This window comes from Epithele typhae (genome assembly GCF_022376455.1).
Source record: "Epithele typhae strain CBS 203.58 chromosome Unknown BXZ73scaffold_20, whole genome shotgun sequence".
NCBI lineage: Eukaryota > Fungi > Basidiomycota > Agaricomycetes > Polyporales > Epitheliaceae > Epithele > Epithele typhae.
In genome coordinates, this window is record NW_025954211.1 from 316,444 (window position 1) to 337,843 (window position 21,400).

Sequence of the window (21,400 nt, forward strand, 5' to 3'; positions counted from 1 at the left end):
ACCCACGTCTGCGTTGTCCTCACGCCAATGTTAGCACCGCCGACCTCGCCTGCGTCACCGCGTCGCTGACCTCACCCACATCCACGTCGCCCGCATCGTCCATCCGTGTTGTCTGCCTCGCCCGCTCGTATCCGCGTCGTCCCCGTGCCAACATCTGCGTCGCCTACACCCACGTCTGCGTCGCCTGCACCCACGACGCACATCGTCCTTACCACTTTGCCTGCGTCCATATCATGTCCCCTGTCCACTCACCCGCATCCCCCGTGTCGCCCACATGGCCCATGTCAACGGTGGTTGTAGTATATGAGGGTGTGGCCAGAGACACACCTTGCTTACCAGTGTGGTTAGATGACATTAGTTCCCAATATATTTCATTCCCCACACTCTTCTGTATCATTGTGAACCATCAGTAAAGCGGTCGTCTCAGTGATGTTGTCTCACCCATAACAATCCACCTCTTGCAATTCACCAAGTTCACCAGCTGTTTCGGGACTCCCTAGTGTCTGAGGTGCATAGTGAGTAGTTAAACATTAGTTCAGATCTAACACAAATAGATTTGATTTAGATCCACTAGCTGTGGCAGCAGAACAACTAGCTACATAGTTGTGAGAAGTGAAAAATAGTGGTCAAATAGTATGACTAACTGTTCATAGTATGCTAGTGTGAATAGCTAAGTTGATAGTGCTAGTGCTAGTTACCCTAGAGCTAATTAGCCCGTTAAGGTTTTCCTGATGTCAGCCTTGTGAGCTGCTTCATGAGGACATGAATGGTGACGGAGGTCAGTGTCGGTGTGTCGGACAGCCACTGCAGAAATTGTCTTGCAAAGTTCAACTCGTCTGACTTCGAATCAATGTGTATGTCGAAGTGTTGAAGTGCTGTGGATGCTTCAGGATATCTATAATCCGTGTACGCCAAAGGTACAGCATATCGGATGCCTCGGACACGGAAGGTATACAAGGTCGGGACGGTGGTGATGGTGCGACGAAGGGACGAGAAAGAGGGCAGGGTGCAGCATATCAGATAGAGCGTGGTGACAGAGGTGGATGTCGAGACGGCAAGGATGCTTTCGTGGGGACTTGCAGTCCAGATGATCTTCCCCCGGACCTGGGAGGAGCGTGATGAGTCATGAGAGCGATAATGACGTTGAAGAACCATATACCTCAGTACGCCTATATATATACCGATACCTATTAGGTGTCGGGTCAATGGGCATGTGCCAATTCCTGGGGCATACGGGTAGGCGCGGGCCATGCGCGCACAGCGGGCGCCTAGAAAAGACTTGCGTCTGCCGAGATTAGAACCCGGCCTAGCATAAACAAAGCGCAGCTCAGCTTTACAGCTGAGCTACGCGTCCTTACAAGGTTCCCCATATACGTTGTTATGGATTTACTGCACCCATGGACATATTATCAGATCTCCCATCAGTTTGTGTTATCTCTCCCGCTTGCACCCACGTTATCTCCCACGCCCACGTCGCGCGCTTCCGACCCGCCCCCCGTGCTCGTTGTCCCCGACAGCGAGCTCGCTGTCCCACCGCCCCGCTCTCCGCTCTCCTCCGTTTCCCTCCATTCCTTTTTGTACCCGCTTGTATTTAAAATGCGCACCTAATGGTATATAATGCAATACCCTCACTCAGCTGGGTGAGCCTGCATAGAGCCCTTATACCCTCAAAAATGCGTGCAACATAGGAACTCATACAACTGATCAATCGTCTGGCTATTATCTGCATCGGATAGGATTATGAGAACTCGTTTTTCATCTGAAATCGCAGGTGGATAGCTGGAAGGGTGCAGGTATGATGTCATATGTCATTTCAGGATGACATATTCCACAGTGATATGGTATATACATTTATCGTCATATGGACACCTAGAATCATACATAGAGATCAATCAGAGCGCATATCACAAAGAAGCAGATGAAACGACGATGTTTTGGCGATGATATGACATGTGCTCAGAAGGGAGGACTACATTGAAAATGTGGCCTTCATATGTTCTTGTGCAGACGTCCAATCATTGTAACATTTGCTTCATTGCGTTCCCACACATTTATAGAGCTCAGATCGTCAGTTTCATACTTATCGGTGGAGGATTGAAGATAGAGTATGGTATGTCATTATTCTATGACATAGTGTATAGCAAGATGACATGTGCTCCGATTACTTTTCTGAAAAGCGGAATAGAACATGGTAGTCTTCTCCTACACGATGCAGAAGTAATCTCGCAAAACGGCCAAGAAACGGTGGAGATATGTTAGAGGAGCCTAGTATGGCAGGTTGTGCAGAGGACACCCTTCCAGCTATCCACCTGCGATTTCAGATGAAAAACGAGTTCTCATAATCCTATCCGATGCAGATAATAGCCAGACGATTGATCAGTTGTATGAGTTCCTATGTTGCACGCATTTTTGAGGGTATAAGGGCTCTATGCAGGCTCACCCAGCTGAGTGAGGGTATTGCATTATATACCATTAGGTGCGCATTTTAAATACAAGCGGGTACAAAAAGGAATAGAGGGAAACGGAGGAGAGCGGAGAGCGGGGCGGCGGGACAGCGAGCTCGCTGTTGGAGGCAGTGAGCACAGGTGGCGGAGCGGGGAGGCGCCGGCGAAGACGCGGCGGCGCGGAGCGTCGGGAGATATTGGGGCCATCAAGGCGGCGCAGCGGCGCGGGGGAAGGCGCTGACTGGCGCGGCTAAGATAGGCGCTGGTGTGTGCCACACGGCGTAATTGGCAGATGCACAATCAGTACCAAGATAAGCGCCATCCAGGAGCGTTTTGTGCAAGTGCGAAAAACAAGCCCTCTGTGAGGACTTACAAGTGTTCATACCTACTATTTGATGAGGCTATAGCACATCAAGTTTGAGCGCTATGAACAGTCCGATGGTGCAGTTGGTGTAGCGGCAAGTACATCCCGGATGCCCGTTTTCGAAACAGATTAAATGCAGTTTGAGTTTTGCCGGGCGCTTCGCGCGTGGCAGCCTGCGGCCTATCTCGTCACGTGGTGGTTTCTTTGCGCGCGGGTATATGACACATGCCAATTGATCTGACACCTAATAGGTGTCACTATATACTCTAGCGTACTGAGGTCCCTCTGAAGAACAGTGGCTGTGGGGTGGAGGGAGTCCAGCATAGGTCTCGAGGCGCGGTGATACACCCATGGCATAAGGATACTCACTATTACATCTGCCTGTTCCACTGTGAGCTGTGTGTCTCTGGACCATAGAATGTGTCTGCTTGCAGGGAGCCATGTGTGGGAAACGGTGGTACAGGCGCAAAGCGTCTGTCTATCGTTGCGGGGGGAAAGGTGTCGTATGATATTTTCGGAGATATTCAGAGGGACACGGGGACAGGACCAGTAGGAGTCGATGGCCGACATAGCGGGGAGCGGTCAACTTGGGGGAGAGGCGGGTTATGCGGATGATGATTATCGAGAGTGTGCATCAAGTGGCCTGTGCACATTGTCGCTTTCACACGTCGTATTGCCTCATCACGAAACGCGCGCGGGGTAGCCCACAGGCGATGCGTCGATGAGCGCTACCTGGACAGACACGGAACAAACGGGTCTTCCACCATCGACTTCCATTCCAGCACATCAAACCCAAGTCCGCACACGCTGCAGCGCACCGCCGCTCTTTCAGAGATCATGAGGGGCATCCCCACAGTCCCCATAGCCGTTCCGTCTCACACCGGTACGAGCTTTTACTGCGACTCTCGCCTCCTTAGCTGAAACTCACATCACCGCCGTAGGTGTGCCCTCCCTTTCCGAACTGCACAGGACGGGGGACCTCGAGATCTCGATGCACAAGAGCACCAACGCGTGCTTTCTAGCGGTCCTGTGCGCCCTCGCAGACGGGGCCAACGGCGCGCTGCACGACCGTCGCGTAGTTGACCGAGGGGATCGCGGAGCTCGCCCCCGCGCTCCGTTCGTCGGTCTTCGGGGCGCGGGCTTCCGCTTTTTTATGGTAGACGCAGACGCGGAGAATGCGACCACTGGGGCCGGACGTTGCGGCGGCTTTGGGGGACGCCGTTGAGGCCTTGGTGTGGGCGTTGCCCCATTTTGTGTGGGCGACGAAGGTGGAGGTGGAGATCACCGACGAGGGGGAGCTCATACTGTGGGAAGGCGTTTTGTCTGGGGGAGTGGCCGTGCGCGTTCGAATGCTATCGGCCTTCGCGACCGCTTCAAGAGGTACCTAAATTCCGCCATTGTTACATGTGACGGTACCTGCACAAGCTGACGAGTGTATAGGCGGAAGTTTAGTTTTTTGTGCCTGGGACGAGAGATAAATAGGATCAGATCTCTCGAACACGGAATATGTACAGAGAACGACCATTGATGCGCGCCTGAATACGAACACGAATCGATTTCGCGGAAGCGGAAGACGGCTTGGGCAGCCATTGCTGCAAACATTTTTTCACCTCCAGCTGTACCCAGTACCCAGCGTTGAGCTCGAGTAGGTAGCGTACTTGGAGGGAGTCTCCTCGTTCGGCGCGTAGCGACCGACGTGGTCGAGAGTCGCCGCGAAGAACAGTGCGGGCTTCTTGATGTACCACTTCTCCTCCAGGAGAGCTGCCGGAAATAAGGCTGTGAGATGGCGTATTAGCTAGACGACAGCCCGCGAGACTTGTACCCTTGTGATCGGCCAAGTTTCCGTTGTTGGACCGGTGACGTCATTACTCCTTCCAGTACTCGTACAACGCTGCCGATGTGTTTGTATTCCTGGATGCACAGACGTCAGCCCTTCGCCAGTTGTAGCGCCCTAAGGCTGCCCTACATCTTCAGAAAGCCGCTTCGGGAGCCCCGGTCGGCAGTCTTCTTCAAACCGCTTGTCGATCGCACCGCTGGGGCAGAAGTGCTCAACCCACGCATCCGGATCCGCCGTGTAGAGTAGCTGCAATAAACTGTCCATCTGACCACGAATGAACCATCGATCGCTGCGGCCGAAAAAGTACCGTTAATGGGCCAGTGCACCTTTTCCTTAACGAGCCTTGCAGCAGCGTATGGCGGGGTCAAGAGCTTCCCGTGCCGGAAGTGCTCGCTCCCGGTTGCCTTCTTGAGCCGCCGTGGCGCACATCTGCTCGAAGTCGACCGCATGCAGGCTGGACGGGAAATACGCGGCCGCGAGTCACACGAACGCGCGGAAGTGATCCTGGCAGTGGTGAACTAGCGCCGACACAAGCGCGGTTCCTCTGACAGAATCGATGGCTTTAGAAACGCACGGCTTCGTGTATAGGGATAGAGCCAGACTGGACGCACTAGTCGTATCTGATTGCGACGACCTCAGTGAGGCCCTCGGCGTCGACGTGCCCCGGTCCACGGCAGTCAGGAACGACAACCGTACGCCGTCGCCGAGAGGGGCGAAGTGGGCGACTTGGGTGGGCAGGAAGCCGTGGATGAAGAGTATCCTGAATGCAGGCGCTGGCAGATGTTCGCAGTGCGATGCCTGTCAAAGCGGAGTTGAAGCAAAAGCCCGTCGCGATCTCAACCTCTTGAATCTTTCCTGGAGCATCCTTGCCAGTGCGATCAGTGCGGGAGTTGTCGTGCGCCATCTCGGATCCGGAGACGAGATGGTGTGGATGTCGCGGCCGATGAGCTAGAGTCTGATCTCGTGGGGCGATGGGTTCAAGGGACTGATAAGCTCAGCGATTCTGTGGATTAGCGTGGGCCCCGTGCGTTGCGAGCACACGGAAGAGAAAGAGAAAAGCAGGATGTCTCGTGGAGCCAGGCAGCTTGGAAAGGGAGGAAAGGAAGCGCAACTTACCACGCTAAATGAGTATTCGATCACCATGGCCCCCTGGTCGAACCCGCCCAGGTCCAGGTCTTCCCCCTCAGGAAGAGCATCCGAATTGGAGCGCCTCTGCAGCGAATTTCGTGCGGTTCGAGATGTCGATGAGAACCGTGGTAGCGCAGCTCGATGTCGCCGAGTACGCGGCGGTATGCGTTCTGGTGGTATACGTCTTCGCGGCAGGGACGCGGATAAGAAACACGGTGAAAAACGTGTTCATCCAGCAAGGCCACCGTCCGCGCAGAACAGTGGGACCGGTGGACGGGCTTTGCGCGTGGGGAGGGGTGAGCCTCCGGAGGAGATCGCGGAGGCATGAGGGAAGGCCAAACCAAAGGGCCGAGGGATGTCGAGACGTCTGAGCGTTGGCGACACTGCTCAAGTTGAGAGTGGAAAACATTAAAGTGACTGGATGCACTGGTCAACAAAAATTGGTCAGATTGGGCGTATACGCTCACCGTTGCCGGGCGTACATCCTTGTGGATCGCTTCTTGAACTTCGGGCAGGGTGGTGCCAAGATAGAGTACTAGTGTTCGGCGTACGTGTATCTGATGGCATAAACAGAGCGTTCAAGGGTTGTAACGATGTGAGTCATTGCAGACGAAACCACGAGGAATGCGCCCAAGAGTGGCCGGCCGGGAAACGGAACGCGGTGTCAGGAGCCGGCCACGTGGCCGGACTCACGGACCGCCGCCCATCCCCGGGAGCCGGGACCATTTTTCGGGGCGGAATTGTGCTCAGCTTGCATTCACCATCGCCGGTCTCTTCTTCCTCGTCCACCGCTGTCGCCAGCCTATTTCGACCGTGTCCTGATCATAAGCTCAATTTCCCGCTCGGCAGCAGCGAGCACCGTCCTCTCCATCATTCTGGGTCTCCGTCCAGCACCCTCACGCGGACGTTCAAAGCGCACTTCCGCAAAATGAAGTTCCGTCGACGGATGCACTCCCTTATGATCATGGCATGTTCTCTCACGGACCATCAGGTGTTGTCAGTTTGTGGAGAGGGTAGGCGGGATTTTCGAGAAGGCGCGATATAGCAAGTGAGTAGCCCCTGCATATATCATGGCATTTTTGCGAACAAGCTCGCTTTTAGGTGCTGTCCCTGCAGGACCATAGACCTTGACGGTCGATGTGACAGCCCTCGTCGAAGGAAAGACTTGGGGATGGCCGGTATGAAGCGTTCTCTGGCCCTTATGTCCACTCAACTCTGGACCGTCTCTCCCTCTCCGCGTCGCGTGTCTTGTACCTCGGGCCCCGGACTTCGCGTTTCTGCGGCCCCTGAGATACCGTCCCTCCTTCTACCACGAAGACGATTTGTACCTCCGCCATGCTCCTCTCGGCCAAGAAGCATGGCGGAACCGGGAACGATGCATTGTAGTCTCCCCGGGATCAACCCCGGGATCAGCGTTGTGACGTTTCAGTTTCTGTGTACCCTCTATGTGCGCTGAAGTACCATACTCGAGCATCCTCGCCTCCATCCTTCTATCCCCAGTCACTCGTGTAGTCGCTTTCTGACATCTGCATATAGTTCCTTTCCACAACACACGTGTTCTCCCGCCGACTCTACGTTCCCACGTCCGTCCTTTTTTCTTCTCTGCAAGCTCTCCGCCAACGATCCACGTCGGATCTTTAGATCGTCCGGCGGGACCCCGTCCAGGTGTATTCACTCTCGTCACAACACACGCTGTCATCGACTAAGAAGACTTTATCCAGAGAGTCATCAAGAACGCATGCACTGGATGACCAGATACGTCTTCGCCCTACCCTGGTCGACGGGATCGCGGGCCAATGGCTGCCCCTGTCTCTAAACCCCTTGCACACCAACATCATACCATGGCCGCTACCGCGTCAGGGCACCCATATCCCGACCTCTGTCTTCATACCCTGGGAGCGCTCTATTCAAACACAGGACGACGCGCATAAGACGTGTATCCTCATCCTCATGAAGAGCCGCCACGATGGAGCACGACTCGAGAGACCGAAGGGGCACACACGTGCAACGCTCCACCTGGGCAGGATGCGGTTTCGCAGCCTGCGTCGCCGCCGATCGCAAGTTGCCAGGTCACGGGCAGCACGTCCTCCTCCGCCCTCAGCGACGCCCTCTTTGTGTGGATACTCCGCTCCGTCGTAACTCCGCCCACGCCCACGCTAGCTTCGCGCGGTGCCTCCTTCCAGCTCTACTGGTGCCGCGTCTTCTACGACTCGTTCCTGGTTCACTCGCACCATCCAAGAGCGACTTCTTCGCAGATATCGCGTCTCATATCGCGGTATTTTACGCGTCCGCGGTCATCCGCGCGCGCGGATCTTTTCCTCCGCACGGGGTGGCTCTCGGACGCGACACCGTCTCAATGTGCGCCTCCGTTCTGATTCGCGTATTTGATCGCGCTGTGCTCCAGCAGGGTGTCGACGTTGCTTGAACGAACCGCTGTGACGCTCACGGTAAGGATTCCTCCGCGAACTAGCCTTTTCGAGCTTAGACTGACGTCCATGACATTATCCTGTAGACGTTTTCCTGGCGGAAGATCATGCTACATACGTGTCCTGCCAAGTTGCCAGTGACACACAACAACGCTGCGATAGGCTCGATCACTGACTGCCACAACCGCACGTATCACCGAGAAGATTCGATGACGTCATAACATAAGATGAGTGCCCTGAATTGATTCCCCCAAGCACAAAGTTTCACGCATCCCCACCTAGTGCTTGAGCGCCGTCTCGTACAGCGTTATGTGCTACTATGGTTTCTCTTTGTTATCAGTATTGACAGTCCTTCATGTTTATCAGCGACTCATTTCGGACCGATCAAGTGAAACTGTCGACGCGCATTCCGCGCGGCGCGGCAGTTCCGCTGGCTTCGGTTTCTGTGCATGGATGTCTTCCTTCGTATCGTATGCATCTATGTATGCATATGAACTTTGATCCCCGCCGATATGTTGCGTCTCACGCTAATAGCGGGAGCGCATAAGCAGACAGTGTAGGTGGATGGAAGATGACTCCGACATGCTGTTATGGTGGGTGTTTGTTTGTCATTGTGTTTATGTTCCGTTCCTTTGCTGACACGCTCTAGCCCCCATATCCCACATGACATCTCCGCCTGTTAGCGTAGAATGCATTCGCCTCCGAGCCGCCTCCGTGCTCGTCACTCGGTGGGGACTCTCCGGATACGTCTGTCTTCCGTATGAAGGCAAGAGTCAAGAAGGGTGGTCACAACCACCGTGATTCCACGCGAACTGACTTCTAGCTTGTTCCAAGAGCCTCTAAGTTGACAGCTAGCCGCATCCGTGTGTGCATCCGTTCTCCGAACTCTCACTTCGAGGACACTAACGTCGTCCTAGGTTCGGATCATCATCGATGGGGCGATAACTCACCGATACCGGCGCACCATATATTGGACGGCGTTGCGCAAGTTCCACAGCTCATAACGCACCCTTCATCGTCCACATCTCCAACATGCGTCTTCACTTGATCGTCTCTGCACTCTTCGCGATCGCCGGGATCAGTACGTCTGTCAAGGCGTCCCCGGTTCCTCAAGACGCCACGGGTAAGTGTTTCCCGCTCTCACGTTGCCGTGGAACCTCACGGATCTGTGGTAGGCGATGCCGTCTCTCCTCCCCAAGAGAATATGTGGCTCTGATCAAGCTCCGAGCTGCAATCAAGGCGCGCTTAGCAAACGTATAGGTGAGCTCTCTGTGGTATCGCGAACGGGAGTGAACTACTTCTCATCTGCCCTTATTAGTAGAGCCGCTCCTCTTGTACATGTATGACGTATTCTGATGAACGGAGGTGGTGCTGCGACAACCCCACGTCGCGCGTCGTCTGCCGGACTCGAGTCGACTTATAAATGTGTTCCTTTTTTCGCGTTAAGCATTATTTCGTGTAGTTTCGTCGGAGTATGTTCATACTCGTCGCCAACTGGGCGTGCACGCGATGGCATTGAGTAGGCGTAACCGTGACATACACCATCTTGAAACCTGCCCGTTGTAGCCGGTTGATCGTTAGAATACGCCGTCCTCCACCCCGCCAGGTCTCACCTACACGCATCTGACTCTCCATTCAGCGCCGCGCATGGACAGAGTCTAACATAGCCGTTCCTAGATTGATAGCTGTGAACGTATAGTAGTGATGACTGTATAACTGTATGGCTATCAATGCTGGGACTCGCTTAATGTGTCTTCGCTCGACGCTCTAACATCCTACGCGTTCCGATCTTTCCAATCCTCGCAATCCCGGAGATGAAATTGATTGACGACGGCCAGCGCACGCAAGTCCATTCTCGTCAACGACCATTAGACAGATGTCAGAATACATTTAGAACAGGCGTAGATGACTAGTGCGGGGTGATGACGTTGAACGAGCGGTGTTCGTTATCTGACCATCCCCGACGGCGGCAAGCGTTGCAACGAGAGCGAACATACCTCGGGTTCATCGAGTGCAGCGGGCGGGCCAGATCCGGGTGCGCGCGCTGGCCCAGCCGAGGTGCGGTCCGGTGCTCTATGATGTGGGCCGCCGCGGAAGAATCCGGAGAGGGTGATGAATGGATAGACGGGAAACATCGAAAACGTGGGTGGTGGCAAGGAACCTCGCAGTTGTCACTGCGCTAGAGGGTGGGGACAAGGGCGTGACGGTGAGGTGCACAGAGGATACACGGGAACCGAAACGTGATACAGGGATTGTGACAACGGAGTGCCTACTCGTCCGAAGGAACCTCTTGAACGAGTTTGATCGTGGGGAGACTAGACCTTCCACTGCGGCTTCCGGCGCGACTTCTCGAAAGGTGGGACCGGGGTGCGGGGGCTAATATACGCAACGCGGAGCGGAAGAGACGGACCAGGACTGAATGGGCGTCGACTCGCGGTAGATGAACAAGATGAACACCGCGTGTTGCCGATCGTCTTCGCACAACGTGAGATGGCTTCCGGATAATCCGGCGACGTATGAACATGCTTCTCGCTGGTGGTGTTCCCACTGTTACGACAAGCAATGCACCCGCGAGAACCAGAGAAGGCCTCATGTGCCGTGATGCCGCATCCAGGTGTGTGGGCCGGCAAAGACGGCACCTACAGGCGAGCTTGTTCGCAAGAATGCTATGATATGTGCAGGGTTACTCACCTGCTGTATCACCCCTTCTCGACAATCCCGCTCGCTCTCTCCACTAACTGACAGCACCCGTCGAAGGAACTTCATCTTGCGGCAGCACACTCGGGTGAGGGTGCGGGACGGAGATTGGAGAACGCTGCTGGCTGTCGAGAGCGAGCGTATGATCAGGCAACGTTGGCGGCAGCAGACCGGGGTGGACGAGGATGGCGGAGCGCAACCGCACTCCGAAAATTGATCGCAGGGATCGGCGGCGGGCGCATCGGCCACGTGGCCGGTTGATGCGGTCGTCGACCCCGCGCGTTCGCGGCTTCAAGTTTCCGCCTGCACAGGGTAGTCGACAGCCAGACTCCCGCGTGGTCGTGCACTAAACCCAGGGGTCGCGATCGGCCTAACAAGGCACTCGCGGAGACCAACAAGATGCCGAGGCAGATCGTAGGATGCTCAACTGCACTTTGCGCATGGATAACACTACACGGATACTAATACTATGTTCTGCACACAGTGATGACGCGCTCAAGCCTCAACCACTGCCTCGGCCTTCGGGTCCTTGAACATGCCCCAAATGCCCCAGTCGCACCATGGAGAATGGAGGGTCCTATCACCGCGGAAGGTGAACCCTATCTTCTCGTAGACTTCGACCTGGGTTGACGGATTCAGTCCAGGCGCGCGACCGTGAAAACACGCGCGCGGCTTACGTTTGAGGCCTTCGTCGCGGTGAGCCCAACGTTGGCTCCTCTGTTGGCTGCCTGTACGTGATCACGGACGTCAGCGCGCTCCAAACGGCACTGGAGGACATGGGAACAACGCTCACCTCTTCGAACACCATTTGGAACATGCGCGTCGCGAGACCCTTTCTCTGGTAGTCCGCGCGGATCATGGCAAAGTTGCACCAGTACGTGCTGCGCTCGGTCTCTTTGGTCCCGAAAATCTCATCGTTGAGCTTCGGCAGGTCTACCGTGTTCTGCGAGGGTAGAGAGTGAGATGCCTCGCCGATGCGACGACCTTGACGACTCAGGAACGTACGGCCTGTAGGAAGTATTCCTTGGCATCTTCCGGCAGATCGGCGACGTATTCGTACATGCCCATCTGACGCTGCTCTTCGCTGATGCGCGAGAGCACGAATCAGGTGAGCGATCGAGCGCGGGCGAGCATGAGAGCGGACGCACGTCGACATCACGAGCTGCCCCGGAAGAGTGAACAGCAAGAAGCCCACGAGCGTGCCGGACTCATCGCGGGCGATGTAGATATGGCCGACGCCGGCGACGAGGGTGATGGGGCGTATCAACAGCTTGACGAGGCTGGGGAGGCGCGTTAGGTCGCCTCTGATGAGCGCGCAGAATATCTTCTCTGCAAATGCAACGAGTGAGAATGGAGGAACATCGGCATAAAAAGGCAGTACCGGCCATCATTCACGAGGGGAACCATGATGTCCACCGCGTCTTGTGCAAGCGTCTCTGCGAAACGTCTGCATCAGCGAGTGATACTTGAAGCCAACGACGTGCATCCATACCTGTCGGAGCCTCGACTCGCTCGAAGACGATGTTGGAGGGTGAGGGAGACATGTTGAAGACTACACTCACTGTGAGAAAGAATGTGGGTAAAAAAGCACCCTCGGTCCAGGTGTTTCCCGAGGATCACCGGCAGAGTGGTTGTTTTCATGGCAGTAGGCGTTTGAAGGTGATTTAGACCCACTCTGGTTTAACACGTGACGCAGGTGATATTCACCGCCGTCTGATTGGGGAAGCGCCTGTGGGCGGAAATGACCCGTCCCAAGCTGGAGCAGTGAAAAACACCTCCAACCGATCAGCGCTCAATGATTGGGTCCAACGAGGTCACGTGTGAATTGATCGATGCCACCTTTTGCAGTCTTTAAAAGCTTGAGTGTGCAGTGCTAGTGCAGTATACATCTTTGTCATCTCTCTCATCCCAATTCCCCACCAATGGCGTTGTTCCAAAACACTACTGTATCCGTGGCTTCTGGGCCTCTCCTGCCCCAATATCACGTGGTGTCTTCTGCAGACGGAACTGGCATATGCGTCGCTGTTGAAATAGCGCATGACTCTGGCAAATCAGTTGTGAGTGTCGCAAGAGTGTGCACATTTTTGGAGCTAACCCCACACATCTCCATAGACAGTGCTTATTGACCTCTCCCCAGGTCCTCTTGAGGCTCCCCTTCTGCAGATCAGCGCAAAGGAGACAGAGAAGGAACCTTCTGTGGCGGACGCCTCCTTCCATGCCGCCGAGGATCTCTCGGAGACTGACACTGAGATGTCAACACTGTCTTCAAAGAGACTGCCTTCAGAGAGAATACGTCCTTTTGTGAGTACTATACCCATGGTTTCTGGGCACAGTGGCTCATCGGGATGCCAGAGCACTCCCCCTTCTCTGCATAAGTTCAATGAGGATCGCCCCGACACGCCGCCTCGATCTCAAGGCCTGCCCCCAGGTTGCAAACATTCATGGCGTAAGCCTGATGCGGAGGCTTTGCAACACCAAGATGAGCATCGGAAGGAGCTGTTTGTGGAGGCAAAGAAAAGGCAGCTATTGAAGGAGATGGAGGAGGAGGAGGGCTATCGCGCTGTTAAGAAAGAGCGATCTGGTTGACAACACACGTGCAATGTCAAACCTACAGTGATGATTCGCCAGGTGCATCTGTTGTGACAGCCTATCAGCAGGTGCGGATGCATCTGGTGCCGGCCGGCCCGGTCGCGCTCGACACCGCCCTCCCCAAGCGCGCTCGCGCACCCCTGGGTGCGACACTGTCCCGAGATGTCCGGACACCGGCGCCTCAGGCGCTGCCACCTGAGCTCGCTGTCTCCGACAGTGAGCTCGCCTCCCTATTTGTTTCACACCACATCTTTTATATGATTAGTGATAAAAATATATTTATTAGTAAACTACTACATAGGTGCACTAGTAAGTAATACCACGCCCCGCGACAACACGGAGGCAGACGTAGAGGCGGGGACAACGCAGAGGAGGAGGAGGGCGACATGGGCGACGTGAACGCGGGAGACGCGGAGGCGGGCGACGCAAAGGCAAGCGAGGCGGAGGAGGGCGACGCGGAGGGCTCGCGGGGGGGGCCAAGACGAGGCGGAGCAGGTGGTGGGCAACGCGGGCAATGCGAAGGGGGAGGAGGCGCAGAGCAGCGAGGGCGGGCGATGCGAGTGGAAGGACGACGTGGGCGGGGGAGGTGACGTCAGTGGAGGACATGACGTGGGCTGGGACGACACTGAGGAGGGCCGCGTGGGCGGAGGAGGTGGGCGGAGGAGGGTGACGCGGAGGGCTCGCGGGAGGAGGCGGAGGCAGAGGAGGTCAGAGTGGGCGGAAGAGTGCGAGTGAGGCGGGCAGAGGCGGGCGATGAGGTGGGCAGCGCGCGCCGGGGTGGACGACGCGGGGGCGGACGGGCCGGAGGAGGTGGGCAACGCGGAGGAGGAGGACACGGAGGAGGGCGGACGCAGAGGCGGGGGGGAGCCTAGCGACGCGCGCAGATGCGGGCGGCAGGTACACGGACGCGGGCGACATGGAGGTGCTACAGTAGTGAATCGTCAGGTGCATCTGTTCCCATAGCCTGTCGGCAGGTGCAGATGCATCTGTTGATCTCAGGTACCACCCCGTTGCTATATCCACCCCCATCACGCCACTTCCCCAGGCGCGCACACGCACCTCATATGGGCGCCCACCCGTGCTCATCGTCCCGACTCCCCGCCGTCCTTCGTAGGCGTACTAGTTTATTATGAGAGATGAAATATATTTAGTATATTCTACTACAACATGGAGGTAGCGCGGCACGGCGGTTGGAGGCGGAAGAAGGCGCCGTGGACGCGGAGGAGGGCGCCGCGGACGAAGGAGGGGGACGCTGGTGAAGGCGCACGAGGCGCGCGCAGCACGCAGGAGGGGGGCGCGGAGGCGAGCGATGCGGAGGCGGCGAGTCGGAGACGGGCGAGGCGGAGAGCTGGGACGATGCAGAGGGTGGCGTGGATGCGAAGGAGGGCAAGGCGGAGGGCCGGGACGAGGTAAACAAGGCGGAGGGCGACGCGCGGGGACGCTGGCGGCGCGGAGGACGACGCAGGCGGAGGCGTGCGACACGCGCGGAGGCGAGCGAGACGGAGGAGGCGGAGGGCGACGCGGGCGATGGTGGGTGACACAGAGGGCAGGGACGCGGAGGCGGAGGCGGTGGACACGGCGGCGGCGGAGGGCGATGCGGAGGGCTGGTAGGAGGAGGTGGAGGGCCGGGACGAGATGGAGAAGATGGGCGACGTAGACGTGGGCGACACGGAGGGCTCACGGGAGGAGGTGGAGGGCCGCACGCGGGCGGAGGAGGGTGAAGTGGGCGCCGGGCAAAGGAGGATGATGGGGAAGGGGAGGACGAGCAGGATGAGGACGGTGACGTGGGCGGAGGACGCGGAGGTGGAGGAGGGCCAGGACGTGGCGGAGGAGGGTGACGCGATGCGGGCGACGCAGAGGCGGAAGGCGAGGGCGGGCGATGCGGGGGGAGGAGAGCGGCGCGGAGGAGGACGTCAGTGTGGACGTCCTCGGCCTGTCGTAGGCAGGGGGCATGGGTGGGCATCGGGAGTGCAAGAGGACGGAGCGGAGGACTCACCAAAAAACAAGTGCCGCGGCACATCGCCGCGGCCCCCATATTCCGATCTCCATCGTATGGACGTCCTTGTGCAGTGTTTTTTGTTGTGAGTGCGGTCGGGAAGGTCGGTATAGGGCGGGATCGAGGTTGAGGTTGAGGTCGAGGGAGGTTGGAGGAGGGAAGGTCGGTGTCACCTGGTGACACCGGAGTCCAATAGCAGACGACAGTCGACCATATGGTCGCTATCGTCTGCCTGGACAGAGCGGGGAGGCTAGGGGTAGCGAGGGTGGAGGAGAGGAGCAGGAGCAGGAGGAAGCGAGTGAGGACAGCAACAGCGAAGGACGCGTGGCGCGCATCAACGGGCCCGTTGATGCGCACCACGCGTCCGCGCCGTATACCAAAGGTGGTATAATTTAAAAACATAGCTAGGTAAATACGGACCTATAGTGTAGTGGCATACATCACTATGGATTCACGGTGTGGGTGCGGGTTCGACTCCTGTGCCTCCATTGTTTTAGGCACTTACGACAGGTGCATCTGCACCTGCCGATAAGTACTCACAACAGGTGTTCCTAGCGATTCACTGCTGCTCGGAGGTGGGTAATGACGCAGAGGTGGCCGACGCGCGTGGAGGAGGTGGGCCCCGGGTGAGGGAGGCGGAGGAGGGTGTGCGGGCGCGGGCACCTGAGGTGTGCAGACGGGCGGCGTGAAGGCGGGCAGAGAACAGCGCGGAGGTGGGCAACGGGGAGGAGGGCAGCGGCGAGGTGGGCCAGGCGGATGCGGAGATCGAGGTCAAGGCCGGCGGCAGGCCGGATGTACGAAGCCGGAGAGGAGAGGTGGGCGTTGGGAATGCAGGAGGGTGGAGCGGGGGACTCACCAAAACAAGGGCCGCGGTACATCCCCGCAACCCCCTAATTCTAATCTCCATGCTGAGGACGTCCGGATGGACGTCCTCGTGCGGTGCGGATGCGGCCGGCAAGGTGGGTGAAGGACGGCATGGAGGTCGAGGTTGAGGAGGAGGGAGGAGGAGGAGGGGAGTTGAACGGTGTCACCAGGTGACACCGGAGTCCAATAGCAGACGAAGGACGACTGTATAGTCGCTATCGTCTGCCTGGACGGTGGTGGGGGCGGAGCAGGAGGAGGAGGAGGCGGGGGAGGGAGCAAGGACTGCGGGAGGGATGCGTGGCGTGCATCACAGCCACGCGTCCTTGCCGCCCACCGAGGCGCGTCTCCGACCCCCTTCCCCCTCTGTAGCCGTCGGTAACGGCGGTACGACCCCGTCATGTTGCCGTCGGTAACGGCCATACGAGCTCGTACGAGCTCCGGTCGTGTAGACCGTCGGTAACGGTCGTACGAGCTCCGGTAGTGTAGCTGTCGGTAACGGTCGTACGAGCAGTGGTGGAGAAGTAATATACAATGCCAAATGTATCATTCTGGCTGTCGTTTGCGTGCTTTGAGGTCCTCTAGTGTGCTACATACGCGCAAGAACATCCCGCAGCCCCAGGGAAGCCAATACCGGGCTGATATAGCAGGGGATGCTGGTTCCGGTAGTGGCACGTCCCACTGCGTACATTGTGCCCTACTGCACCGTACGTTTCGGTAATGCGTTCGCTACGTTCCCCTGGGTCGTACGAGCTCGGAACACTCGTTTTTATCCCCGTGCGTGCTGTGGTTGGCGCGGGGCATTGAAAACACTGCCCAGACTCGTACGAGCCTGTAGCCATCTGTCACGGTCGTACGAGGCACCTGCGGTGTGCACCCGGAATATTGCGGTAATGGATTCGGCAGATGCGCGCGAGTGCACTGAACGCAGCGCACTCAATTTCGTTGCGATGCGTGCCATGGTTGGCCTGGGGTAACAAAAACGCTGCCTAGGCTCGTACGAGCCTGTAGCCGTCTGTCACGGTCGTACGAGGCACCTCCGGTGGGCACCCGGAATATTGCGATAATGGATTCTACAGGTGCGCAAAACCGTACTGAACGCAGCGCGCACAATTCCATTGCCGTGTGTGTTGTGGTTACAGAGGGAGAGTCAGAACAGTGCTCAGGCTCGTACGAGCCTGTACCCTGTCTCAGACAGTCGTACGAGTACCTCCGAGAGAGCGGACACCCGGAAATCTCGGCAATGCATGGCGTGCATTGCCGAAGGTTACCGGAACACGGTGCACTTTGTTTCGTCGCTTTGCACACTGTATTTAAGGCAGGAGAGTCGAAACAGTGTGCAGGCTCGTACGAGCCTGTACCCTGTGTGAGACGGTCGTACGAGTTGTTCCCTGGTGAACCTCGTTTTTTTTGTTGATGCTTTCGGTAGATGCGCACGGATAAGCTGAGAATACCGAACTCAATTTCATTGCTGTACCTGGTGTAGTTAAGGAGGTATTGTCGAAACAGTGTGCAGACTCGTACGAGTCTGTACCCCGTCTGGAACGGTCGTACAAGGTGCTCCTGGTGGGTATCAAAAATTTCCGGTAATGCATGCAATGCATTGCCGGAGATCACTGGAACACAGCGCACTTTGTTTTATTGCTGTGCGTGGCATGGTTAAGGTGGCGGAATTGAAACACTACAGAAGCTCGTACGAGCTTGTACCCTGTTTGAGACGGTCGTACGAGTTGTCCCCTGGTGAACATGGTTTTTTTCGGTAATGGGTTCGGTAGATGCGCACGGGTGTGCCGAGAATAGCGCACTTGATTTTAGTGCTGTATATGCTCTGGTTGTGGCAGCGGAGTTCAAACAGTGCAAACACTTGTACAAGGTGTCCTCCAGTAAACACCCACTTTTTCCGGCAGTGCATTCATTACCGAGATTCCGGCAGTCCCTCCATTACCGAGTGTTTGGTCATCTGTGTGTATTACCACTCTCACAACCGAGGTTTTGACCACCTGTGCATATTACCGCTCTCACTGCCGAGTTTTTGATTGCCTGTATTCATTACCGAGTTTTTTGCACCCATTGCCGAGTTTTTGATCACCGGTATCAATCAGCAGTCCTCATTACCGAGTTTTTGACTGCCTGAATCCATCACCGAGTTTTTGGTCACCTCCGGACTTCAATGCCGAGTTTTTGACCACCGGTATCCATTGCTCGTCCTTCCGACTCCTCATTACCGAGTTTTTGGACACCTCCAGCCTTCAATGCCGAGTTTTTATTACTGAGGTCTGTAATCCCGGTGCTCACTGCCAGTGCTCTTGCTGACCTCTGGCCTTCAATGCCGAGGTTTGAATACCGAGATTGGTAATCCCGGTGCTCACTGTTGGTCCTCCGGCCTTCAATACCGAGTTTTTGTTACCGAGGTCGGCAATTGTGCTACCAGTGGTGCTCACTGTCTCAAACAGCGAGCTCACTGTCAGACACAGTGAGCTCAACATGTTACCCATCTCTGTATCTGTCCCTCATGTTTTTGGAATGCACCTCTGCATCACATCTGAATGTATTGCAGCACATTACAGCATATTTATATGAGTTGGTCTGCCTGTACTGAACACCTTCTACCTGAGAAGTCACCCTTCACAGCAGCATGTGTAGATGTTATTTCACCTCGCTGTTTTTTGGATCAGGGAGGAGCATGCAAGAGCTGTGGGTTTGCAAATTTGGAGGGCAGTAGCTGCAAAAGTGAGAGAACAGTGTGGTATGATATTTTAAAATGACATACCACACACAGAAATGGGATGGGAGTGTATCACATTCCGAACACCTGGATATATTCATAGACGATATTATGAATGCAATGCAGAAGAGAGCGCACAGAAATCAGGATTTCCGGTGAAGATACAAGATATGTGTGGAAAGTGGAAGTTCTGAGAAAACACGACATGCATAAGTTCATGTGCAGACATGATATCAACATGCTGTTTGCTGCATCACAATTGGGTACTATTGGGGTGCTCAGATCGGAATTTCCAAGCTTATCGGTGATGAGATGTATATGGGGCATCATATGTCATTATTTCATGACATACATTATCCTGACACAGCATATGCTCCGATTAGAATGCGAAAACATGGAATAGAACAGGGTAGAACATAGCTATCCAACGCAGAAGAGACCTTGAAAAACGGTTGAGAATCAGTGGAGATGTGCAAGGTGAGCCAGAAGTGTGGTTGTAGTGGAAAGCGAGGTCAGAGCACATTCAGCATAAACCACACTTCTGGCTCACCTTGCACATCTCCACTGATTCTCAACCGTTTTTCAAGGTCTCTTCTGCGTTGGATAGCTATGTTCTACCCTGTTCTATTCCATGTTTTCGCATTCTAATCGGAGCATATGCTGTGTCAGGATAATGTATGTCATGAAATAATGACATATGATGCCCCATATACATCTCATCACCGATAAGCTTGGAAATTCCGATCTGAGCACCCCAATAGTACCCAATTGTGATGCAGCAAACAGCATGTTGATATCATGTCTGCACATGAACTTATGCATGTCGTGTTTTCTCAGAACTTCCACTTTCCACACATATCTTGTATCTTCACCGGAAATCCTGATTTCTGTGCGCTCTCTTCTGCATTGCATTCATAATATCGTCTATGAATATATCCAGGTGTTCGGAATGTGATACACTCCCATCCCATTTCTGTGTGTGGTATGTCATTTTAAAATATCATACCACACTGTTCTCTCACTTTTGCAGCTACTGCCCTCCAAATTTGCAAACCCACAGCTCTTGCATGCTCCTCCCTGATCCAAAAAACAGCGAGGTGAAATAACATCTACACATGCTGCTGTGAAGGGTGACTTCTCAGGTAGAAGGTGTTCAGTACAGGCAGACCAACTCATATAAATATGCTGTAATGTGCTGCAATACATTCAGATGTGATGCAGAGGTGCATTCCAAAAACATGAGGGACAGATACAGAGATGGGTAACATGTTGAGCTCACTGTGTCTGACAGTGAGCTCGCTGTTTGAGACAGTGAGCACCACTGGTAGCACAATTGCCGACCTCGGTAACAAAAACTCGGTATTGAAGGCCGGAGGACCAACAGTGAGCACCGGGATTACCAATCTCGGTATTCAAACCTCGGCATTGAAGGCCAGAGGTCAGCAAGAGCACTGGCAGTGAGCACCGGGATTACAGACCTCAGTAATAAAAACTCGGCATTGAAGGCTGGAGGTGTCCAAAAACTCGGTAATGAGGAGTCGGAAGGACGAGCAATGGATACCGGTGGTCAAAAACTCGGCATTGAAGTCCGGAGGTGACCAAAAACTCGGTGATGGATTCAGGCAGTCAAAAACTCGGTAATGAGGACTGCTGATTGATACCGGTGATCAAAAACTCGGCAATGGGTGCAAAAAACTCGGTAATGAATACAGGCAATCAAAAACTCGGCAGTGAGAGCGGTAATATGCACAGGTGGTCAAAACCTCGGTTGTGAGAGTGGTAATACACACAGATGACCAAACACTCGGTAATGGAGGGACTGCCGGAATCTCGGTAATGAATGCACTGCCGGAAAAAGTGGGTGTTTACTGGAGGACACCTTGTACAAGTGTTTGCACTGTTTGAACTCCGCTGCCACAACCAGAGCATATACAGCACTAAAATCAAGTGCGCTATTCTCGGCACACCCGTGCGCATCTACCGAACGCATTACCGAAAAAAACGAGTTCACCAGGGGACAACTCGTACGACCGTCTCAAACAGGGTACAAGCTCGTACGAGCTTCTGTAGTGTTTCAATTCCGCCACCTTAACCATGCCACGCACAGCAATAAAACAAAGTGCGCTGTGTTCCAGTGATCTCCGGCAATGCATTGCATGCATTACCGGAAATTTTTGATACCCACCAGGAGCACCTGTACGACCGTTCCAGACGGGGTACAGCTCGTACGAGTCTGCACACTGTTTCGACAATATCTTCATACTACGGCTTGTACAGCAATGAAATCAAGTTCGCTATTCTCAGTATCCGTGCCATCTACCGAAAGCATTACC

At 55.3% G+C, this 21,400-nt stretch overlaps 4 protein-coding genes across 4 annotated transcripts; 3 read left to right on the top strand and 1 right to left on the bottom strand.

The window, feature by feature from the left end:
• Positions 1–1,950: 1,950 nt before the first annotated feature.
• Positions 1,951–6,101, top strand: BXZ73DRAFT_77134 (uncharacterized protein; the record flags this gene model as incomplete). The annotated part of the gene is made up of 14 exons (XM_048022597.1): positions 1,951–2,110; positions 2,477–2,575; positions 2,602–2,709; positions 2,756–2,805; positions 3,079–3,206; positions 3,243–3,389; positions 3,435–3,691; positions 3,750–3,924; positions 3,983–4,188; positions 4,291–4,453; positions 4,732–4,887; positions 4,950–5,183; positions 5,234–5,570; positions 5,628–6,101. The coding sequence occupies 14 exons, from the start codon at positions 1,951–1,953 to the stop codon at positions 6,099–6,101; spliced, it is 2,694 nt and encodes an 897-aa protein (XP_047878500.1).
• A 5,290-nt stretch (positions 6,102–11,391) lies between these two features.
• Positions 11,392–12,440, bottom strand: BXZ73DRAFT_100883 (uncharacterized protein; the record flags this gene model as incomplete). Its single annotated transcript, XM_048014712.1, has 7 exons — positions 11,392–11,517; positions 11,574–11,624; positions 11,690–11,839; positions 11,902–11,980; positions 12,045–12,220; positions 12,292–12,332; positions 12,389–12,440. 7 exons carry the CDS (start codon positions 12,438–12,440, stop codon positions 11,392–11,394), a joined length of 675 nt encoding a protein of 224 aa, XP_047878501.1.
• A 378-nt stretch (positions 12,441–12,818) lies between these two features.
• On the top strand, positions 12,819–16,758 carry BXZ73DRAFT_77136 (uncharacterized protein; the record flags this gene model as incomplete). Its single annotated transcript, XM_048022598.1, has 16 exons — positions 12,819–12,953; positions 13,009–13,197; positions 13,249–13,477; positions 13,525–13,701; positions 13,772–13,786; positions 13,828–14,058; positions 14,119–14,295; positions 14,460–14,595; positions 14,637–14,740; positions 14,773–15,015; positions 15,143–15,566; positions 15,595–15,643; positions 15,722–15,866; positions 15,992–16,149; positions 16,183–16,440; positions 16,558–16,758. 16 exons carry the CDS (start codon positions 12,819–12,821, stop codon positions 16,756–16,758), a joined length of 2,871 nt encoding a protein of 956 aa, XP_047878502.1.
• A 3,566-nt stretch (positions 16,759–20,324) lies between these two features.
• Positions 20,325–20,665, top strand: BXZ73DRAFT_77137 (uncharacterized protein; the record flags this gene model as incomplete). The annotated part of the gene is made up of 2 exons (XM_048022599.1): positions 20,325–20,505; positions 20,544–20,665. 2 exons carry the CDS (start codon positions 20,325–20,327, stop codon positions 20,663–20,665), a joined length of 303 nt encoding a protein of 100 aa, XP_047878503.1.
• Positions 20,666–21,400: the final 735 nt, after the last annotated feature.